Below are 24726 nucleotides of genomic sequence, written 5' to 3'. Positions count from 1 at the left end.
TCAGGGGCTCAGTCGGTGAAGCGTCTGACTCTTGATTTTGGCTCAGGTCATGATCTTAGTGTTATGAGATCAAGCCCCACGTTGGGCTCTGCACTAGGCGAGGAGCCTGCTCAAGATTCTCTCCCTTTGCCCCTCCCCCACTTCTCTCTCTCCCTCTCAAAAAACAAACAAATGAAAACAATACTATTATAATCAGAAAGTATTTATTGAGAGTCTAGAGAGTCTATTGTGAGTATTTAATAATAGGCTAAAACAAATATTAGGAAATAAATGTTTCTCTTAAAAAACTAAAAACTTGATTGGGAAAAGAACATACAAGAAACAGAATGAGACGATGTAAAGGATAATACAGCGTAACATGTAATAAATGCCTGAAGTACCAATTGATTTTGAAAAGAGATATTGATAAAGCCTATAGCACCTAGAAATATCCTTTGGAGGGGGTCATATCTAAACTGGATTCAGAAAAAGGGGCAGAACTTGGCAAGGCAGTGAGGGAAAAGGCATTCTTTGAGGGAGAAAAAGTGACAGAAAAGCACATAAAAGAAATATCGTGCCGTGGGGCACCTGGCTAGCTCAGTCAATAGAGCATGCAAACTCTTGACCTCGGGGTTGTGAGTTCCAGCCCCACGTTGGGTGTAGAGGTTACTTAAAAATAAAATCTTAAAAAATAAAAAGAAGGAAGAAAGAAACATCATGCCATATGGACAGCTCATAAGAAGGTTTATATGTAAGATTTACGTTATAGGGGTGCGGGGGTGGCTCAGTTGGTTAAGCAACTGACTCTGGATTTTGGCTCGGGTCATGATCCTGAAATCCTGGGATCAAGCCCTTTGTCAGGCTCCGTACTCAGCAGAGAGTCTGCTTGAGGATTTTCTTTCTTTCCCTCTCCCTTTACCCCTCCCCTGGCTTGTGCGCACACTCTAAAATAAATAAATCTTAAAAAAAAAAAAAGAAAGAAAGAAAGGAAAGGCAGAGATGATGCCATTTATTTAAAAAAAGATTTATGTTGTAGAGAGTGGTGGGAAATATGTCTGGACAAGTAAACTGGATCAGATAATAGAAAATCATAAATAATATGTTGATAAGTTTGGCTGCTTGTGAAAGATCGTAAGGATCTTTACCTTTATAAGTAGACAAGTGAAATATGAAATTGATGCTTTAGGAAGATAACACTGTTACGTAGGCTAACTTGGAGGGGAGAGGAAACAACAAGAGTTTGTAGTAATTCACACTGTGAAGTACACAGAGAGAGGAAAAAACTTCAGAAAAAGAATCCATAAGACTTTGCTACTAATGGGACATTCCAGACAAACAGAAATCAAGAAACAAAAACCTCACAGCTACATTAGGCCAAAAACTGAAAGAGAGGGTTTGGCGGTAGTTAGCTTATCCCAAGTGAGCATTAGGAAAAAAGAGAAGACAGGTCAACTTTGGGCAAAATTAAAATGATTTAACAGTGACCTCCCTATACAGTATTTATATGTAAAGATAGAATAAATTATCTTTTTAAAAGTCAGACACCACCACTATTCAAACAACTATTTTCCTTAGTCATCATCATACGAACTATTTTGGATAAAGTCACAGTATATATTCCTGCTTGTGTGGTGCTGCTTTACATTATCTTCTTATCCACATTCTGCCTTCCATCTATACTTCTTCCCACCTTATTTTATTAAACCTCCCAGCACTTCCTATGTATCCGAGCTTGCAATGTTCCTTTCTCAATGCCAAAGCCCTCCAATGGCCATGTCCATGTCTGGCCCCGCTCCAATACCCTAGGAACAGAAATTTTCAAATTAAAATTTATTTCTCCTCTAATGTTTGCCAATCAAAATTCCCATTCCCTGTGATCTCTAAGCTAGGTTCTAGGAAAGCAATTAGTGGTTTGTCTTACAATCTTTCTACTAGCATTTGCTTGTTAATTCAAAAGCATCTCTGGTTCCTCCAGAGAACGGAAGTAATCTCTAGAGGAGAAAATCCAAACAGCTTAGAAAATTAAACAATTTGTTCTGGCAGGGTTGGCTCTGAATAACGTTTACTTTTGGCAAGGCAGGGTCTTCAGAATCCCTTTTCTCACCTCATTCTTGCTTGCTTCTCTCCCACCTCCCATTAGGATCATATTACTTCCATGCTGCCCCTAGTAGTTGAGTCCCTCTAACTCAGGACTTCCAAACCTCTTTAGCTACCCCAGATTTAGATGTTTCTTCCTCAATTTTTCTTTTTCCTATTAAAATTCTCTACCCTGGGGCACCTGGGTGGTGCAGCGTTTGAGCGTCTGCCTTCGGCTCAGGGCGTGATCCCAGCGTTATGAGATCGAGCCCCACATCAGGCTCCTCCGCTATGAGCCTGCTTCTTCCTCTCCCACTCCCCCTGCTTGTGTTCCCTCTCTCACTGGCTGTCTCTATCTCTGTCGAATAAATAAATAAAATCTTTAAAAAAAAAAAAATTCTCTACCCGATGTCCTGCTTCCTCACGGCTTTGCTAGCTAACAAATAATACAAAGACATGCTAATTATTTTCTCCCAAGAAAACCACCATGTTAACATTTTCATAGCAGAATACACTTATGCTGCCACATTTACTGCATTGTTGACACCTCCAAATAACTTGTCCACAGTATGTGCTCAGTCAATATTTGCTGGATAAGAAAAATAAAATAAAAAGACCAGTCATGGGAATTTCAAATATTATGTCAAGAATACTTTTGAGTGGTAAAGGGGGAGGAGGGACATACTTTTGAGTATATGAGCCTTTCAGGGAGGAGGTTAGGTAAATGGCATCAACCTATGACAGTACAGAGAGCAGAGCCAGAATGAAGTTAGAAGCTGTGGAGTAGCAGTATAGTTTAGGTTAACACTGTCCAAGAGAAATATAATGCAAGCCACAAATATAAGCCCATATGTAACTTTAAATTTTCTAGTAGTCACATTGAAAAAAGTAAAAATAGGTGAAATTAATTTAAATCATTTATTTAGCCCAGTATATTAAAAATATTATCATTTCAACAGTATAAAACTCAATGATACTTTTTTCTTTTTGCATTAAGTCTTTGAAATCCAGTGTATATTTTATACTTATAGAACATCTCAATTCACACTGGCAAATTTTTAAGTGCTCAATAGCCAGATGTGGCTAGTGGTTACTGTACTGGACAGTGCAGGTTTAGGTGATTATGGTCATGATCTGAGAACAAAGAAAGCAGGGCAGACAGTAATTAGATATGGAAGAGATGGATAGGAAATTGGGCTCAGAGATATATGTTCTCATCACTTAAATTATATATATTAAACTTTCAAATATCTGATGATATTTGACCACATCTGAGAACTATTGATATTTCCTAATTGGTCTCAATCAGACCATCTTAAAAACTACACTTAACAGGTTACTTACCACACTTAAGAAACTAAAATAGATTAAATGGCCTATTATAGTAAGCCCAAACTCCTCAACCTGGCTCCCAAGACTTCGCAGTTTGGCTGTAACCCACCCAATCCAATCTCCACTCCAACAATGATTCAATATGCTTGCCAACTACAAATTGTAATCATTCACCATTCCTCCAAATATCCCTTATATATTTTCACCTCTAGCCTGAACTTGAAATAGTTTCCACCTAGCCCTGTAACATTGTTTTTCTTCTTTACAAGGGTTTAGATTCTAACTACACTTAAAACCCAAAACAAGTCATGTTCTCTATTAAACCTTTTCCTACTTCTCACCCACTTCTCATACCCATTGCTGCCAAATTTCTCAAAAGTTATCTGCACTTGAGGTCTCCACTTACTCACCTCTTAGATGTGCTCAAACTCTCCACTCCATTTCCCTCCCATCACTGTAGTGACACTGTTTCTGTAAAGATCACAAGAGCCTCCATGTTGCCAAATCACATGGAGAGTACTCTCCAGTATTCTATATCCCCTCTCCTTCCTTCTGGCACTCCTTCTCTTGGCTTCACTATACCACCTCTCCTGGCTCTTCTATCTTACTGGCTACTACTTCTCTTACTTCTCTGTCCTCTACTCCATGCACTTCAGCAGGGGCCATGCTGCCTCCAGGACAAAAACTGATTCCCTGGTGGAGAGGCCAAAGATATTTTAGCTAGTATAATGGTTTGTGGCTTTCAAAGGGCACAGTACATGAAGAAACATACAGTATGTCTGTGGTGTTAAAATTTCCTGGAGTGGTGATTAGGACAAAATGTCTTCAAAGGCTCTTTAGGGGGCAATAATTAAAAAAAGATTGAGAAATACTGCTCTACCCCATCTCTCCATGCTGGGAAACTTCAGGGGACTATCCTGACCCTCTTCTCTTCTCTCTTTACACTGTCTCCCTTAATGCTCTCATCAATTTCCACCGATTTAAATGCCATTTTTATACTGATGACTCCTAAATTCCTATCTTGAATTTCAGTGTCCTCTGGAACTCATGGATCTTCCTCAGCAAAATCTTCCAGGTATTTTCTTCTCTTAATGTTCCCTTCACCTTCTTCCCTAAATGAAATTTGGCTTTGCCTTAATGACACTGCAGCCTTCTCAAGTGATAGTTCTTTCTCATGTTTCTTTACCAGTGAGCCTGGAGGTGAAGCAGATATCTACTTACTCCTTATTGTCATATTGTCATTCTCTCTCTCCTCTTCCCTAAAACTCCTGTTTTAAAACTCATGCCATCGAATAATACTACCCATCATCCACCCACGTGGTTGCAGTCCTCTACCAACTTTCATGTCAATCCCTCTCATTCTTAGCTCACTATCTCTCCCTAACACAAATCCTGACATAATTTTTTGGTAATTTCAGTATTAATAGAGATAATCCATCCGATAATCTAGCCTTTCTCTTCCTTGACTTCTTCAACAAAAATCTTATATTCTATCTTACCTCAGAAACTCATCCCCCATGGTCATACAGCTTTGACATTATCAAGCTCCAAAAATTCTTAAGCTCTATCAGGACCCCTCTAGTCCTTTAACTCATTCACATTTTTTTTTCAGCACGTTTGTATCTTCATTTCCTCTTTACGCAACTCAAATTATTGGCCCGTCATTATAATCACTCTGAACACACATCTTCAATTCCCTAGACTCTTTCTTCAACATACTTACTGGGCAAAAACCCAAGTCTGGTTAAATCCTGCCCCCCCCATGTAGGCCTATACTCATGCAGCTAAATGTGACTGGAGAAATCATACCAGCATGCTTGCTGCTCTCACTAACTTCAGAGGTAATGCCCAGGAACATATCATCTCTCCCATTCACTCTCCTACTCTTCGATAGGCAACTCTTTCATACCTTCCCTCTCACGTCCAACAACTCTTTCATCATCCTCGCTCTCAGCTGATGACCTGGGTCCCTATTTCACTGAGAAAATAAAAGTACTTGAAAGACCTTCCACTAGCTACCACAACCACATCTACCCACCTACCTGCATCTATTTTTAATACATTCTGTCTCACCTCTTATTGTTACCGATGAGCTATCTATACTACCTAAGACTAATTCTTCTGTTTGTCAAAAGTACTCTTTTCAATTCCTTTCCTCCAGTTTTCTTTTTTAAAATGGCTTGAGATGTAATTCACATACCACACAATAAACCCATGTAAAGTATACAATTCAATATTTTGAAAGTATGTTAACAGGATTGTGAAATCATGATTTAATTTTAGAACATTTTTGTCCCCCCAAAAGAAATTCTGTACCCATTAGCTGTCAATCCCTATTTGCCCCCTTATCCTCTTCACCAGTCCCAAGCAACCACTAATCTATTTCTGTCTCTATAAATTTGTTTATTCTGGACATTTCATATAAATGTAATCATAAAATTATGTGGTCTGTCTTGACTTGGCTTCTTTAACTTAGCATAATGTCTAAGTTTTATCCACATTAGAGTATGTATCAGTACATTCCTTTTTGTGGCCAATATTTCATTGTAAGGATACACCATATTTTGTTTATCCACTCATCAGCGGATGACATATGACCTTCCATTTTTTTGGTTATTAAGAACAATCCTGTCATGAACATTCCTGTACAAGTTTCAATGTGTGTTTTTACTTCCCTTGGGTGAAATTATGGGTCATGCAGTAATTCTGTTTAACTTTTTAAGGAACTGACAAACTGTTTTCCAAAATGGCTGTGTTATGTCATTGCTACTGGCTGTGTATAAAGGTTTCCAATTTTCTCTTGTACCTACCCTGTCTGGTCTCCTCCCATGCACTTGTTGAGGTTACCAGTGACCTTTTTATGGTTCAATTAATAGTCAATTTTTAGTCTTCACACTGCTTGAACTATTAGCAGCATTTGGTTCAATGAAACTTCATTTGGATTCTAGGAAATCAGTCTCCTGTTTTTCTTCTACCTGGCTTGAACACACCTGTTCTTCCTTCTTCCACAACTTCTAATCATTAGCATGTCCCACACTCAGTCCATTGATCCCTCCCTTCTCTATCTACATTCATTCTCGTTGTGATTTCACTCAGTCTACCACTTACATATGTTGTCTGTTCCCAAATGCGTATTTATAGGCTAGATCTGCAATGCCCATTACATTAGCCAGTAGCAACATATGGCTATAAAATTTTAATTAATTAAAACTAAATTTAATATTCAGGTCCCCAGGCACATTAGCTATATGTTAAGAGCTCAAGAGCCACATGTGGCTAGTAGCTACCAAACTAGATAGCAGAGATATTGAACCTTTCTATCATCACAGAAATTTCTATTGTACAGCACTGACCTACGCCTCTCCTCTGAACTCTAGATTTATATATCCAACTGCCATCCTGTAATTTCCACTTGGGTGTCAGTAAACATCCCAAAACCAAAATCCTGTTATTCTTCCTAAACATGTTCCTTCCATTTTTTTTCTTGTTTCTGCTGATGTTAACGCCATCTTTCCAGTTGTGCAAGAAAAAACCACGGGGTGAACCACTCTCACTCTACATTCAACTGATTAGTAAATTCTGTCAGCTCTCTATCCAGAATCTGACCACATTTTACAATCTCCACATCTACTACCTCGTTTGAAGTCACTACCATCTTTTGCCAGTTGTAATAGCATCTTTTGTTGTAACAGCTTCCTCATATCCCTGCTCGTCATTCCTTCCTAAGTTCTAGTTTCAGCCAGAGAATTCTTGTTACACTCAAAGTCAGATCACATCAGTCCTCTGTTCAAAATTCTCTAATGGCTTCCAAGCTCACTCACAGCAAACATCACAAGTTGCTATAACAGCCTGCAGGGCCATATATGACCTGACTCTATAACCTCTCAAATGTCATCACCTTCACACACTTCTTGGAAGTCATACTGGCTATTCATCAAAAGCACATTGCAGCCTTCCCCTTGAAACATAATTTCCAATTATGAAACGTAATTTAGAAATCACAAAGTTTAAGGATCACTAAGCTAGACTAAAAGACGTATAAATAGAAATTCTATTTCCAGATATATGGGTATTCAAAGTAATCTACCCTTAACTATGAGATTTCCCTAACCAGTGAATAGGATTAAATGATAGTAATTACATAAAGAAAAGGGTCTTCCAAAAGCTACAATCTCCATTAATTCACTAAGCCTATATTTCATTAAAAATCAGCCTGTAGTCTGGAATGGTGTAGACTAATCAGCTGACCAAAATTTTTTTTTACAAAATTTTTCTTAAAATAAAAATTTAATTATTAAAAAAACTAAGAATGTGGATTAAGGTTTCCTGTTTGGTAACAGTATAAATACATAAATTACTATTTGCTAAACTGTAAAAGACCTCAGTGTGATATATAGCAACCTGCTTTGTAAACAAGTTCTACTGAAAGCAGCTGTTCTGCAAACTGTGTATTATTAGTCTGTTTTGAAATAAGAAGCTTGCGTAAGAATGCAACTTAAGACACTGCCTTCTTCATCAAGAAAATTTTGCTATGAAAAATTTCAGATGAACTAAACAGTGTGCTCATGTAAATGTTTCACATTTTGGCACAAGCCCCTATATCACTGCAGATTGGTAACTAACATTTCATAGACTGGTACAGGTCCATGAATCATACTTCGGATAGTGATGCTCTGAATCACCTCCTGGGTCTTTAATTCAAGTCTACTCAATTTTTTTTTTTTAACACTTTCTACATGCATGTCAGAATTTCTGTACCATTTCCCATTCTGCAATTTATTGGGAATTAATATGTATCTTGTTCTTTTCTGGAAGTTACCACTCTCCTTATTTATATTATAGAATTTTAATGCTGATTAGAAAAAGCCTTTAGAAAGGTTTAACACCCAAGAACAGTAACATACTGATACAAATTTTTAATTAAGAGATTCAAAATTAAAATTTTAAAGCAGATTAAATAATAGCACTTCAGAAAGATGCGATTTGGTAATATATTGCTTTGGAGATTTTATTTTGAAAGAGATACAAAATCATCCACTTTTCAACACTAACCTAAATATTCCATCAGCTGCTCAGCAGTTATGATTTCCATCATCGGTGGAAGTTTCACCTGAAAAACAAAGTATTTTTTCTATAAAATCAAATGTTTTAGGTGATTAAAGTGTTTCTTCAGTCAGAAACATAAGTATGTATGTGTACATATGTATCTACTATATGTATACATTAATATTTGTTATTAAAATATTTATAACTAATCTTTATAAAATATGACAAAGTCAATCTTATCACCATAAAATTTACAGGGTGATAAAAGATCTCATAGAGACACTGAGAAATCTGTTTTCAAAACCAAGTGCTACCCCTTTCACCACCCACTACGATTGTCACGAGGCACCTCCAACAATGAATGTCCTACATTATAGACCAGTTGAAGGGCAGGAAGAGGCACCAAACATGTGACAGGTCACCCATGAAGCAGTTTTACTGAAGACAGGTTTGAACATAGCTCCATATCCCATTACTTCAGTTTACTTTGGCCATTTTCATTGAATGACTATAATGAATACAATATTAAAGTATTAGTCAGGGGCACCCGGGTGGCTCAGCTGGTTAAGGGTCTGCCCTTGGCTCAGGTCATGATCCCAGAATCCTGGGACTGAGCTCCGCGTTGGGCTCCCTGCTTAGCAGGGAGTCTGCTTCTCTCTCTCCCTCTGCCTCTACCCCTGCTCACGCTCTCATTCTCTCTCTCTCTCAAATAAATAAATAAAATCTTAAAAAAATATATTAAGCATATACTGAAGAATTCACACTGTATGATTCCACTTGCAAAGTTTAAAAGTAGGCAAAATTAAACTATATTGTTTACAGCTGCATACATGGTGATAAAGTTATAAAGAAAAGTAAGGAAACAGATACTATAAAAATCAGAATATGGTTAGCACTAGGGGTAAGGGAAGGAATTATAGTTGGAAAGGGGCATATAAGAGCCTTCTGGAGGGCACCCGGGTGGCGCAGTCGGTTGAGTGTCTGACTCTTAGTTTCCACTAAGGTCGTCATCTCAGGGTCTTGGCATTGAACCCCGGGTCAGGCTCTGTGCTCAGCCTGAGATTCTCTCTGTCTCAAATAAATAAATAAATCTTAAAAAAAAAAAAAGAAAAAAGCCTTCTGGGATGCTGGCAGTGCTCTATTTCTTGACTTGCATGGAAGTTCCACTGACATTTACTTTATAATAACTTGTTAAACTATACATCTCTGCTTTAGGTATTCTATGTGTTATAGTTCACAATAAAAAGGTTAAAGGTAGATATATATATTACAATTATATTTAAGTTTCTAAAGTTAATTCAGCTGCAACATATTAGTCTACATTAATGTTTCAACTGAGTTGTCAGATGAGTTACAAAGACATTACAGCCAATGGTTATAAATATTTTAACTGACTTATTCAAAAGCATACTCTGTGGTATATTCGTAAATACTGTAGGTTGGAAACTCAAAGTAATAAAATATCAAATTTTGCCAAAATAATTAAAATCAAACAAAATAATTAAATATCAATGACAGGAGACCAGTAACAGAATTTAAAATTCTTCAGGAGTTACTTTTTGGGAATTATTTTCTGTTCAACCAAGGAAATCATTTAAATCATCAATTTTTCCAACAATTCCTCCAAGTGTTGAGGAAGGTGCTCTGGGTGTTTATGTTAGCAAATGTGGTAATAGCATGTCACAATATTTTGTTTGTTTTAATCAATGAATAAAATAAGTTCTAAAACAGATCTCTGTAAAACAGAACAGTTTGATATCCTCTGAGAGCACACATGACAATTGATGCTTACAATTTTGTCATGCAGGGGATTTATCTGTCAGTGAAAACCAAGAGATACCATGGAGGTTTTGATCATTACTTGATTCTAAATCTTTTTTTTTCCTGTGTCATGTTTTTCAAAAAGTTTTAACAGACTTTTTTTTTTCTTTAGCAACTTTAAGTGTACAGAACATTGAGCAGAAAATAGAGAGTTCCCATATATGGTATATTTTTAAACTGAAATTTATTGGCAAATTATGGTCTCCTGTCTGTTTTTCTAAATAAAGTTTTATTGGAACAGTCATTCTCATTGTTTATGTATAGCTTTGGCTGTTTTTGCACAATGATAACAGAGTTGAATCTTTACAAGAGAGATCATAGAGCCCACAAAGATTTACTTACTATCTGGTCCTTTATAGGAAAAATTTGCCGATCCCTGCTTTAGATGATTTTAACTATTACTACAGAATATTTTATAACTATAGAATATCTTATCAAACTATTTCAACAGCACTATTAAAAGCCTGATATTTAAACCAGTAGTTTATATTCATTGTGAATGTTTATATTCTAAGTAATTGTCAGAACAATCTGAAAGTCCCACTTATACCTAACAATGTTTCTTAAATAAGACTTATATATTCTTTTTTTTTTTTTTTTTTTTTTTTTTTAAGATTTTATTTATTTATTTGACAGAGATAGAGACAGCCAGCGAGAGAAGGAACACAAGCAGGGGGAGTGGGAGAGGAAGAAGCAGGCTCATAGCGGAGGAGCCCGATGTGGGGCTCGATCCCATAACGCCAGGATCATGCCCTGAGCCGAAGGCATACGCTTAACCGCTGTGCCACCCAGGCGCCCCAAAATAAGACTTATATATTCTTTAATTCCAGGCAGGTTCAGTCAGAATACATTCAGCAGAAAATTGCACAAACAGATAGCTTGTCCTCTGCTTTGTTTAAAGCAGCAATCCTACTATAAAATTGTCAAAGTAAGAATTAATGGAATTGTCAATTGTGGCAATTCTGTCAAATAAGAAACAACGGCACTAACAAGTGTATGTACTTGGGAAAAACGTATTATGAACCTAGATTTCCACAAACATGATTTCAGGGTTTAGCCTTGAAAGTTCCAAATAACGACGGCCTACCATGTGTTGCTTCAAACATCTGAAAAAGAAAATGACACCTCTATACTGATTAAGAATTGGGACAATAACTATACAAATATTTTAACTAACTTATTCACAAGCATACTCAATGAAATATTCATTTCCTGAATCCTAGCCAATAACATATTCCGGATAGTCATTAAAACTAAGGACAAATAAACATAACTGAAAAGGAACGCCTACTTCTCACTAATACTGTGAAGCTGTCAACAGATCTTTTTTTTTTTTAAACCAAGAATGACCTTCCTGAAAGCTTGATTCTCCTTTTGCTTTTCTCTACCACCATCATCTCCAAAACAAGTGCCAAAGGTTTTGTTAATGATCCGATGACTTTCACTCCTTTGTCTCTTTAGATTTTATAAAAGAAAAAACAGGTTAGGGAATAGCTAGCTAAGAATATAGACTTAACAAGTATGGTATTTTGTCTGAATCTCTAAATTTTAAATTTTACAATAAAAAACTCAAATGAAGTATGACCTAGGTTCTTAGGTGGCCTTCTTTTAGTAATAATCAAACATATTGCTAAGTAAATGAATACTTTAATGTCTATGAAGGTAGTTGAAAGATACTCTCTTAAGTAGTTTAAATATTCTTCTTAAAACATGAGCAAAGCTTCTCAGTATATAGTAACACATAGCTCCAAATAGCTCCAAATTAGAAGTCCAAATAAAGTCTAGGAAAATAAATTATGTCCTCTCCTAGAACTAAGATTTTACTGAATTAACTGGATTTCCTGAGTAAATTAATGACATAAGCACAGCAAGAATATTTAAGTTAACAAAAGGAAATAGCTACCTCAACTCCAAATATTCAACTACAGGGTAAAGCCTCATTAATTCAGCCAAATTATTTTATAATTCTTAGTCATCTGAAAAGTGAAGTGTATTTGAGAACAGACTCAAGCAAGAACAAAAAAAAAATTTTATTTTAAAAAATTAAAAATAAATTAAAAAAAACACAAATCTTCCCTGTAAAGTATTAATAAAATCTTAAACAAAAATGCAAAACATCCCAAAAGTGATATGCCAAGATTTTGATACCTATGATTCTGATATTCTGAGGGGGGTAGAGAAATGCAGGAGACCCAGTAATAACTGAGAAATTAGCAGTTTTTATAGGTTACAGTAAGTACAAAAATGACCAAAGAATATTTTTAAATGTTTAACTAGAATACCAATAACAAGTCAGAAATACACAGTTTGAATTATAACACCTCTATAAGTTGGGGAGTTACTTGAGAATATAAAAAATAGAGTATCTGCCAATCTCTGCTCTTCAGGAAAGTCAGAAAAAAAACTTAATATATTGAACTGTCATTCAATTTGCATGTTACCCTTAATCCACATCAATCCTATGAAGATTTTATTACCTTCATTCAAAGAATAAACTAATGCACTGAAAGTTAATTTGTCCAAAGTAGCAAAGCTGTGATGTGAACTGAGATTGGACTCCAAGGCCAACTACCCTCTCCATTATACCAGTATTTACAAACTTTACAGCAAAACACTTTCTTTCAACACAAATCTTACGTAAAACATCATCTGAAATATATTTTAAATGAAGAGCTGACAGAACTTTGTGACCAATGAAAAGTGGAGGATGAGGCGCACCTGGGTGGCTCAGCAGGTTAAACGTCATTCAACTCTTCTTTTGGCTCAGGTCACGATCTCATGGGTTATGAGATCGAGTGTGATCGGATCCATGTTCAGGGAGGAGCCTGCTTGAAGATTCTCTCTCTCCCTCCCTCTCTCTCTCAAATAAATAAATAAGTAAATAAATAGATAGATAAATAAATAAATAAATCTTAAGCCCCCAAACAAAAGAAGGAACAGTGGAGGATGATAGGGAAAGAATACTGAGGTTGACTCTAAGACTCAGGAGAACTAAAAATTAAGATCCATATAATCAGTATGAACGAGAAATTTGGTAAGGGAAGTTAAGTTTGTAGAAGGAAATGATGTCTGCTTCAGAACTATGAGGTTTAGTCTGACATTCAAACAAAGTTGAGTTGGAACTCAGGAGACAATCATTGTTAATCTGTACAGAAATTTTTTGATTCTTGTGTTGCAGTCTATTTCTGCATTACTTATGGTAAAATGAACCAACTATATAATACAATTTCTTCTTAGTTCAAAATTCACTAATTGAAAAAAAAATTGTTTTAAGTCTCTACACCCAAAATGGGGCTCAAACTCTTGACCCCAAGATCAAGAGTCACATGCTTTATGGACTAAGCCAGCCAGGTGCCCCTCTAATTTTATATATACAGTAAATCACATTAGCATTCATGATTTTTTTTGAGTTAAAATTGTAAAGAAATTATTTTTAAAAATATTAGCAGTATAGGGGCGCCTGGGTGGCGCAGTCTTTAGGCGTCTGCCTTCGGCTCAGGGCATGATCCCGGCGTTCCGGGATCGAGTCCCATCGGGCTCCTCCACTGGGAGCCTGCTTCTTCCTTTCCCACTCCCCTGCTGTGTTCCCTCTCTCGTTGGCTGTCTCTCTGTCACATAAATAAATAAAATCTTTAAAAAAAAATATTAGAAGTATAAATGGGAATCAAAGGGAAGATATGTAGCTTCTTTCAAAATAAAGACTAAAAAAGTTAAGGATCCTTTCAACATGCCTTAATTCCGGCTCCAGCAAATAAACTTAGGTATTATAAACTATTACATATCATCTTCATATTCTAATTTCTTATGTGTATCATTCATTATTTATTTATCATTTATTAATTAAAATAATTCCATTATTATTAATAAAACATAATTGCTGTACTTAAAAATACCAAAATTCCGACTTTTTAGTAAATCCTTCTGCTTCTCATCAGTATTTCAAGTCAGGAAAAATTAGAAGAGCCAATCTTCAACTTAGAAAAGACAATCTGAAACACATTTACCAAAAATTTTTACCATAATTTAGACCCTACCCTCAGAGTAATACCAAAGCCTATTTAAAAATATTTGAAACCATCAGAAGCTGCAGATACATTCGTAACATTAGATTTTCAAGAATGTCCTATTTTATATGCAATTCAAGAGTTTCAGAGCAATGAAGAACGTTACAGTGGACTTATATTTAAGAAGCTCAGAAAGCTGGGGCGCCTGTGTGGTGCAATCATTAAGCGTCTGCCTTTGGCTCAGGGCGTGATCCCGGCATTCTGGGATCGAGCCCCACATCAGGCTCCTCCGCTGGGAGCCTGCTTCTTCCTCTCCCACTCCCCCTGCTTGTGTTCCCTCTCTTGCTGGCTGACTCTCTGTCAAATAAATAAATAAAATCTTAAAAAAAAAAAAAAAAAAGAAGAAGAATCTCAGAAAGCTTACCTGATGAAAAATCTACCCAAACTATAACTAACAGTGAAACTTTTGCATTAGTTGCTTGAAAACCAGATGGGAATAGGGAAGGCAAGGGACCAGTGTGAAGGCTACTGGAGTAGTCCAGATGAAGTGAAGGTAGCCTGAACTAGGGTTGTGGTAGTAGAGACAGAAGTTACTAACTAACGAAAATATCAAAGAATGTATTTAATAAACTATGAACGGAAAGGCAAGTGCATTCACTCCGGAAGCTAAGAAAGTCTCTGACACTAGAAGTGTCAGGTAATTCAGAGGACATGGGATAAAGTACAGGGAACTAAAAATGGAAGGAGTTTGTATAAAGAGCAGCTGGTACCAGATCTTCAGGATTTGTTCTAAGGCATCAAGAAGGCTACTTCTACTTCTCTGACTTTATCACTGGTTCTTCCAATCTGCTTTGTTCCAGACCTACTGTCTATCAGATGTGCTGGCATCCTTAATTTTAACTTCCAAGCCAAATATCCCAAGTAACAGCCCAAGTTCTGGAGGGTGTGATAATCTTAGGTTGAGCAAGTTATTTAAATGTTATGCACCTCAGTTTTGTATATATGTAAAATAGGAACAATATTTACATTAGGATTTCATGATGTGATTGGAAAATTAAGAAATGCATACAATGCATGTAAAATACTTAGCACAGTATCTAGACATAAAAATAGCTGAGTGCTATTATTTTTCAAAGCTCTATGATTGCTGGTACCATCTATGCTCAAATGTTCTTCACCTGGGACTCAACATAGAAAGGGACTCAACACAGGCAAGGTTGGATGGGGAATGGGAAAGTTATTCACTCAGACCAACGGGAGAGGAGAAAATGAACCCATCATTAATAGGACAACCTACTACATATAGAACAAACCTACTACAGCTGTCAGCAGTATTCATACTGTCATCAGCCCACATCCACTTTATTTCACAAATCCAGAGATACTGTACCAATCCTAATTCTTAAGAGAGATTGCCTCATAAGTGTTACTTGCATCTACTGTGTGAAGTTATTACTCTCCTCTTACAAGATCTATATTAAAAAAAAAAAAGGTATGGGGCGCCTGGGTGGCACAGCGGTTAAAGTGTCTGCCTTCGGCTCAGGGCGTGATCCCGGCGTTATGGGATTGAGCCCCACATCAGGCTCCTCTGCTGTGAGCCTGCTTCTTCCTCTCCCACTCCCCCTGCTTGTGTTCCCTCTCTCGCTGGCTGTCTCTATCTCTGTCAAATAAATAAATAAAATCTTAAAAAAAAAAAAAAGTTAGGCAGAGGCTAAAGTGGACTCTTTGGCTCACCATCTGTTTTTCCACTTTTACAAGGAATAAACACACTTGGAAAGCCTCAAAAGAGCTTTGTGCCTACTTTAGGAAAAGGGAAATAAGAGATAATTTGTATGATTGCAATGTTCTTACAAGTCAGGAAGTTTAAGAAAAAAAAGAAAGTTGGGATGCCTGGGTGGCTTAGTTGGTTAAGCATCTGCCTTCGGCTCAGGTCATAATCCCAGAGTCCTGGGATCAAGCCCCGCATCAGGCTCCCTACTCAGTGGGGAGCCCGCTTCTCCCTCTTCCTCTCCCACTCCCCCTGCTTGTGCTTGCTCTCTCTCTCTTTCTCTGTTAAATAAGTAAAATCTTAAAAAAAAAAAAAAAAAAAAGAAAAAGAAAAGAAAGTAAAACCTCCTCTAAAACCTAGTCCGAAGCAAGGAGAGGTGTCTGAAAAGGGTATACGAAAAGCTGTCAAGGAGGGAGGAAAAACTAGAGCAAAAACTCATTGCTGGCAAGAGGCTCACCTTCACGGTGCCTTACTCTGCAAGTGATAATGAGAGAGAGGATGTCCATTTGAACTTTGAATTTTCTGGTAATGGCCTTTGCTCATTTTGCTACTGGGTTGCTCATCTTTTCTTTCCAACGTATAAGGGCTCTTTGTAAATGAAGAAATCAACCAATAGACACATAATCTGGCAAATAGTTCCCTCAATCTATACTGTGTTTTGGTTTAGATCCTGCTGGGGTTTTTTTTTGGGGGGGGGGGGAGGAGTAATTTTCTTTTTTTCTAACCTTCAGCTTTTTCATTTTTTTTTAGATTTTTATTTTTTAGAGAGAGCATGCACGTGGGGGGGGGGGGTGCAGAGAGAGAGAGAGAATCTTAAGCAGACTCCGCACTTAGCACAGAGCCCAGCACAGGGCTTGAACTCATGACCCCAAGTTCATGACCTGAGCTGAAGTCAAGAGTTGGAGCTCAACTGACTGAGCCACCCAGGTGCCCCTCAGCTTTTTCATTTTTTATAGTATCAAATATATCAATCCTTATTTTTCAGTTTCTAGCTTTAGTGTCTGGAAAAACCAGCTTAATATTTAAAAAAAATCTTGGAGTGCCTGGGTGCCTCATCTGTTAAGCATCTGCCTTCGGCTCAGGTCATGATCCCAGGGTCCTGGGATCAAACCCCGCATCAGGCTCCCTGCTCGGCGGGAAGGCTGCTTCTCCCTCTCACGCTCCCCTTGCTTGTGTTCCCTCTCTCACTATCTTTCTCTGTCAAATAAATAAATAAAATCTTAAAAATAAAAATTGTGCTTCAGAATCCTAGCATTCCTCCCTTGACTTGGAGTAGGAGATAGTCTCAGCTCCTACTAAGCAAAGAAAAAGGGGGAAAAAGAATTCCCTACCCAAAAGGACTACGGAGGAGATGTGCTTCCAGCATCTTGATTCAGAACAGTGTATTCATTCTTCTACTAAAATGCTACATAGTGATTAGATACATAATCATTAGTTATTACAAAACTATCTGTCTTCTGTCACAATGTATAGAGTAAGTTCATGTAAGTTTTTTTCAGTGTTTGAGCCTCAGAACCTATAACATTCTTTCTATAAAAAAACAAAAGTATGGGTTCCTGGGTGGCTCAGTTGGTTAAGCATCTGCCTTCAGCTCAGGTCATGATCCCAGGGTTCTGGGATCGAGCCCCAAATCAGACTCCCTGCTCAAGCAGAGAGGCTTCTTCTCCCTCTCTCTCTGCCCCTTCCCCCAACTCGTGTGCTCTCTCTCGTTCTGCTATCTGGCTCAAATAAATACATAAAATCTTTAAAAAAAGAAAAAGAAAAAGAAAAAGAAAACAAAAGTATGGCAAAGTAGGGATTCCCTCTAGTATTAAAGTAATATGGGATGCCTGGGTGGCTCAGTCCCTTGAGCATCTGACTCTTGGTTTTGGTTCAGGTCATGATCCCAGTGTCCTAGGACCAAACTCTGTGCCAGATTCCCTTCTCAGTGGAGAGTCTGCTTGGGATTCTCTCTCCCTCTTTTTCTGCCCTACCCCTGCTTGCTCTCTCTCTCTCTCTCTCTCTCTCAAATGAATAAAGAAAAAATCATTTTAAAAAAAGTATTACCTTTTTTAGTAAGATTTTATTTATTTATTTATTTATTTATTTAGAGATTTTCTCTTTATTTATTTAAGAGAGAGTGCGTAAGAGACAGCACAAGCAGGGGCGAGGGTCAGAGGGAGAGCGAGACTCCCACTGAGCAGGGAGCCCCATGGAGGGGGGCAGTGCTTGATTCCAGGACCCTGAGATCATGACCTGAGCCAAAGGCAGATGCTTAACTGACTGAGCCACTGGGAGACCCCAAAGTAATACTTTCATAAACATAAAGATATTAAGGGAGAAACTTTAAAAAATGTTACATAATGCAATATTTAAGTTACACAAAGTAGAGAAATTACAATGAATTTCCAAGTACCCATCAGAAAGCTTCTACATTTATAACATAAATTCAGTATCATCAGAAACTAAATTTTATATTTTACATACCTTTTGACTTGTTGACTTTTACAAACACATCTTTTTAAGATTTTGTTTTTAAGTAATCTCTATACCATATGTGGGGCTTGAACTCAAAACCCTAAGATCAAGAGTCGCATTACCTACTGACTCAGCCAGCCAGGCACCCCCAAACAAATCTACATAAATGGGTCACAGCCTTCAAATATACCTATAGATGGCATTGTTTTTGATAGATAAAATGCAAGATTAAAGAAAAACTATAAAAAACACCAAGTACAGTCTAAAGTAAAGAAGCAAAATGAAAATGTATTTCGAAGCATAAATTAAGATAAATTTACCTGGTGTCAGTTAAACAGAATTAGAAATTTGAGCTTGAATTAAATTTAATGAATTGGTTTCCTTCTTTCTTGATTTGTTGGATTATTACAGCTCAACTATTTCAGAGATTATGACTGATCATCTACTCTTCATTAGTCCTAAAGCAACACTTATAATTAAGACTCCAATATTTCCAACACAGTACTTAGTCTGTTTGATAATTTTAACTATCATCTCTCATCCAGAACCATGGCACTTACTTTCTCTGAATCACTCAAATCCTCCCAAGATGTTTAGTTTATTGATTTTTCTCATTACTTCACCTCCCCCAAAAGAAATAATCAACTGTTTCATTTTCAACTCTAATTCCATTGTCTCTCCACAAATCAGCTCTTGAAAAGCCCAATCCCTGATATAACTCTAACCAGCCATTCTTCCTGCTCCTATTTCTAGGTATTAGAGAACTACTGGGGGGGGGGGGGAATAAAGCAAAATTGATATACTAAAAGTTTTTAAAGTGTACCCCCAATTTATCCATTACTACTTACTACTCTCTATTTATGCCTCTAATTCCTAGACATAACCTCCATGAGATTAGAATTTCTTTAAAATACAATGTACCTTTCTCACAAAATCCTCCCCTCCATGCTTTACAACCTCTCCACGCTAATTATTGACAAGTTCGATAATTATTACTGAGTTCAATTGTTATTCTGCCAAAATGGGAGAATAAGGCCTCAATTTCCATCTGCCTCTCTCTCTCTCTTTTTTTTTTTTTTAAGATTTATTTATTTTATTTATAGAGAGAGCACGAGTGAGCAAGCTGGGCGAGGGGCAAAGGGAGAGGGAGAGAGAATCCACAGGCAGACTCCCTGCTGAGCTCAGAGCTCAGCCTGGATCCCACTACCCTGAAATCATGACCTGAACCAAAACCAAGAGTCAGCCACTCAACTGACTGAGTCACCCAGGCTCTTCCTGCCTCTCTATCTTAACATGACCTTGCCTATCTTCTTTGTCCCATTCCTTCCATTACTTCAGAAAATGAGATTGTTGTACTTTTCCTCTGAAGAGAACTTTACCACCTACTGTGAGGAGTCATATTATCCTGACTTTCAGCAACCTGGTCCTCACACCTGTCCTTTTTTAGCAAAAATCTTTCCTACTCCAATAGCTCCTTGATGCAGTTGCACTTGACAATGACACCTGACCACTTCGTTACAGTCACTCTCTCCAAGACTACTATCATGACATTGAGATATTCCAGTTCTCAATCATATCTTAAATTATGCCTATACTAGTTTTTTTTACACTCTCTCACCCTTAATGCTTAGCATGCCCTGTTCCCCACCAAGTTTAATCCTTGTTCCTCTGTTTTCTCTATGTCTAGTGAAGAATGGAGTGGAAGAAGACATGGGGAATTACAGGGTGGAATTACAGGAAGGAATTAAGTTGGCAATTTGTAGTTCCCCACATATACTGGGATGGAAAAAAGTTGAGAATTATTGTTCACCACTCCCTATGAAGTATTCATCTATTCTCATATTATGGCAAGTAAGCTACCATACTTATATCTATGCAGTTAACTCCCCTATTCAGTTCTTCTCTATAATTTGACCTCTTCCCTGAGACCCACTCCATGCCTTCAGAGGCATGGTGAATATTTATATTATCATGCCCCACTATCAGACATTTCCAACCTGACACAACCAAACTTTGACATCTCCTACCTAAAACATATTCTCTGTCTTTTGAAATGACCCAATCAATCTCTATTGCCCAGATTGGAAAAGGTGGGGTTGTCTCCTTTATCTCCTATGTCCAGTTAGTGATCAGTTCATCATTTAGGTTGCAACATTATCTTCACCAAAGAGAACGGGCAGAGAATTCCCCATCCAAAAGGGTTATCCTCATCCATTCTTCCTGCTACACTCACTATGATCTTACCTTAGTCTAATTTCAAACAAACACGACCACTTTCATCACGTTATTCCTCTGTCATTTATAATAGCTCCCTATTACCAGCTAAATATAAAGTGTAAATACCACTAGTGATGGGTCTTCTGAAATCTGACAGCTACTTTCATAACGTATTTACTATTTTTCTTTATTGTAGCATTTCGCAAACCTTTTAGTGTAGGGACCATTACAGTTTTAAAAATTATAGTCCTCCAAAGAGCTTGTCTGTGTAGGTTATATCTACTCATACTTACCATACTAGAAATGAAAATTGAGAAAATTTTTAAACAGAAGAATACATAAGCACACATTCCTGTCAGAGAAATGATGTCACCACACATCACATAGCCTGGAAAACTCCACTGACACTTGTGAAAGAATGAGAACGAAGAGGCAAGTAACATCTTAGTATTATTATGAAAATAGTTCTGACATCTAGCACCCCTGGCTCACTTAGAGAACGCTGCTTTACCAGACTTTCCATCTCTTTATCTGCCTCCCTATTGATTACTGATAAATAACATTTGTGTGTAGCCATAGCCTAGAGGCAGAAAGGCTAAAAGCCACAGATTTATAAAATAGCCTCCAAATTAATTAGCACACCTGCTCTTTAACAGTCTAATCTGACCTATCAATTTTATGTTCTGCTATTGCCATTTCCTTCCCCTCTTCCTCTGCACTCCCGACCACGGTTGGAATCAGGAAAAAGAACAAATCTTTTTCTGCTTCACCATTTTTGAAGACACTATTTCCTCTGCCTGAAAGGCCGCCTCTCACTCATCTTCAGATCCAGTTCATAGGTTACCTCTTCTATAAAGCTTTCCCTTGACATATCCCAACCTCAGTTACCCTTTTCTCTGTAATTCCAAAGCATATTTAGAACTTATCACATTGCATCGTAATTATTTACACGTCTGTCTCCCCACTAATAGCTACATGAGGGAAGACTTGCATCTTGTTTTTGCATTTCTAGTACCTCAGTGGAAACTGAAACGTTTGATCATTCCATCAAAGACATGTCTTTGAAAGAGACAATTAAAATTCCAGACTAAAGGAAGGAGCTCCTCTGAACTTCTGCAGTACTGTATGGAAACTAAGAGAAAAGCCTAAAGGAAACTGTTACTCCTTCTTACAAAAAACAAACAAAAAAACCCCACCAACCTGGGGATTTGGGCCCATATATCAAGTCTAACTCCCGACTCTGACCCTAAAGGGCCTTCATCAAGTGGCTCTTCACCTTTTCAATCTTTTTTTTATTATTCACCAGTATAAACTTACCACTTCTGTCATCTAGACACAAACACACACACACACAATCCATTCTATTTTCATCCCTTTTGTTTACACCCTTCCCTCTCCCAGAATTCCATTTCCCTATTATTTTAAATTCTACTTTTCTTTAAAAGCTTGGTTCAAGACCACAAATTCCATGAAGCTCTCTGGGACTATGCCAAAACAAAGAAAAATTTCCCCTTTTGGAATATCTAATACATTTCCATCTATTTTCTATAACCTAAAAATTTATATTTATATAAACATATTTATATGTATAGTGTTTTGTCTTGCACTGTCCTTTAATAATTTCAAGTAAGTCAATGATGCAACCCCAAATAGCTGAACAGCTCTTCAAAAGCAGGCAGAGTCTTCAACAAACATTTGAGTGCCCTTATGTACCAGATACTGCTAAAGTTTCTTATCTTATTTCTTTTGCATCAGCCCTTGCTAGTAACAGGAAAAAAACAAGGCACATAATAAATACTATTCCCTTTACTTGATTTTCTTCCTAACTGGTCGGAATAATCCAGGTTATTTTTTTTCTAGGAAACATTCTATCAACAGATATAATTATCAATTTGGAAGTAAAATATGTGCTATAAGATGCTTCTTCTCAGCACCCTAAAACTGCCAGCTTAAGACACTGCAATTATACATAACTCATTGAGTCCTCAATATACTTAAGTTTTGAAGAGCCCCTCCTTTTTTTGTTCCTTTCCCTTGAATATATGTTTTCTTATTTTAGTTCCCTTAACATATTCTGATGCGTAGTTACTAGTAATAATGCCAAACTAGTAAAGTAGAGCCAAAGAAACAAGGCAAGTAAAAATCAGGCGTAAAGTGAAAACGTAATCTTTGAAAACCAAGAAGTTATGGTAATTGGGCTCAGACCAATGCTTTCCCTTAAATGGAATTTGTCAAAAGGGCCACTCTTCCCTGTCACCGTTTCCTTAAGTATCTATCTACACCCTAATGGCACAAGTATTAGCTGGAAAATCGACTAACATAACCATCAAAACTTGCTCCCTGGTAACATGGATTAATGGTAACTTCTGAAGATCATTTTCCCCAATTCTTCATTCTTTTGCATACGTGACAAGGTCAGTAAGAAGAAAACGTAGAAAAACATAGTTAAATAAAATATCCTAGGGTTTAGGATGCTCTAAGCCCTAGTTGTTTTTTTAAGTACATCATCCTGAACTCTTATTTAAACACTAGAGAGACCCGGGGTTGCCGGCAATTCTTTACGAAATACATGTAAGAATATTCTTTGGACAAAGGAGTCCCATAATGAATTTCAAGGGAATAAAGTACTGATGAATGAGGAAAGAAAAGAGGAAGCCGTCAGCTGACATCCAGCAGCTCCCTTACCCCGTCCCCGCCACCCCCGACCAAAAAGCGGTAGGAAATAGAAAGCTGCAGAATGTACCTTCCAGGCCAGAAGCAAAACATTGAGGATGGCCAGCAAAGGGCAGGGTCCATTCTCATTCTGAGTGATGATGGGTGTGTTCTCTTCCTTCCACTGGATCCACTTGATGTGATAGACAGACTGTCCCGGGAAGCGTTCCTTGGAGGCAGCCAGTACCTGAGCTTCCTCCCCCTCCTCCTCCTCTTCACGGCACAGAGGCACAGCCCCGGGCAACACTACTGCGCCCGCGCCCGCGCCCGCGCCCTCCTCCTCCTCCTCCTCCCCAGGGACCCTGTTCTCAGCTCCCTCCTCACTATTAAATTCAGAGCTACTAGGGAAAGAATGCAGGTTAGAGAACGACTCCAGGGAGTCCAGGCTCGGCGATTCCCCAGGAGGGCTCGGGTCGCTGCAACTGCTGCTGAGGCCGCCGGCGCTGCTGGGCTCCTCGGAGCCAGCGGCTGCCAACTCTGCCCGGCAGGTGCCGGCGGGATCCGGGCGGGGGCCAGCGTCTCCGGCCGGACCCGATCCATGGTCCGCTCCGGCCTCGGCTGTCTCCGGGGAGGCGGTCACCTTGTGCTGCCCTCTCGGAGGCGTCTTCTGGGCAGCAGGATTCTCCAAATCGCTCTCCGTTAAGTCCAAACCAGGGAAGGAGCTGCAGGGTCCGGGAACCTGAGGAGAGCCGGCAGGAGAAACCGAGTCCAAGAGGCTCCTCCCGGCGGCCGCCGCCCCCTGCCCATTCCCGCCGCTGCTCTCCGCCGCCCATACTCCAGGACCATCCCCAGCGGCGAGCCTGGTCTCCGGTTGCCCTTCCTGCGGAGAACCTGTCCCTGGCGCTGGCTCGGCGGCCACCCCGTGCTCTAGCGGCTGCAGGCTCCCGGGGCCGCTCTCCATACCCAGCCGCCAGCCCCTCGCTCTAAAGAGACCGCGGCGGGTTCTCTTCAGCCAGCGCCTCGGACGCCATGACAGCGGCACTGGCAGCAACAGCGCCCTTGCGCGGCCTCGGCCAGGCACGTCACGGGGAGGGCACCAGGCGCGCGCGCGCGCCGCCGCGCTATCCCCTGGCTCGGGGCGGGCCTGCGCGCCGCCTGGTGAGGCCGAACCGCGCAGCGGCCCTCACGCGGCCCCGCCCCTCCTGCGCGCCCGCCTGCTAGAGCTCGGGCTCCGAAGGCGGGGCGTGGCGGGCGTGGCCAGGAGGGCGTGGCCAGAAGGAAAACATCCTCTCACTATGTGGCCGGAAGTTGAACTCTAGGGCAGCCCGACCGCGCCGCTTCTTTAAAGGCGGGGCGGGCGCCGTCTAGTTTGTT

At 38.8% G+C, this 24726-nt stretch overlaps 1 protein-coding gene across 6 annotated transcripts in view; it reads right to left on the bottom strand.

The window, feature by feature from the left end:
* MINDY2 (MINDY lysine 48 deubiquitinase 2) overlaps window positions 1–24445 on the bottom strand; it is a 76198-nt gene extending 51753 nt beyond the window's left edge. For 2 of the 6 annotated variants that reach the window (XM_026518582.4, XM_057306279.1), the window contains exons 1-2: window positions 23444–24437; window positions 8440–8497 (exon numbers count right to left, since the gene is read on the bottom strand). In XM_026518582.4, coding sequence (XP_026374367.1) covers window positions 8440–8497; window positions 23444–24313 — 928 coding nt within the window. In that variant the 5' untranslated portion in view covers window positions 24314–24437. Of the gene's footprint in view, window positions 1–8439; window positions 8498–23443 lie in introns of all 6 variants that reach the window. The other 4 variants (XM_057306277.1, XM_044390967.3, XM_057306278.1 and 1 more) reach the window with 4 other exon arrangements.
* Window positions 24446–24726: the final 281 nt, after the last annotated feature.

The sequence above is a fragment of the Ursus arctos genome, unplaced genomic scaffold, assembly GCF_023065955.2.
Source record: "Ursus arctos isolate Adak ecotype North America unplaced genomic scaffold, UrsArc2.0 scaffold_36, whole genome shotgun sequence".
Taxonomy (NCBI): Eukaryota; Metazoa; Chordata; class Mammalia; order Carnivora; family Ursidae; genus Ursus; species Ursus arctos.
Note: the sequence above shows the minus strand (reverse complement) of the source record. Positions and strands in the feature narration are given on the sequence as shown.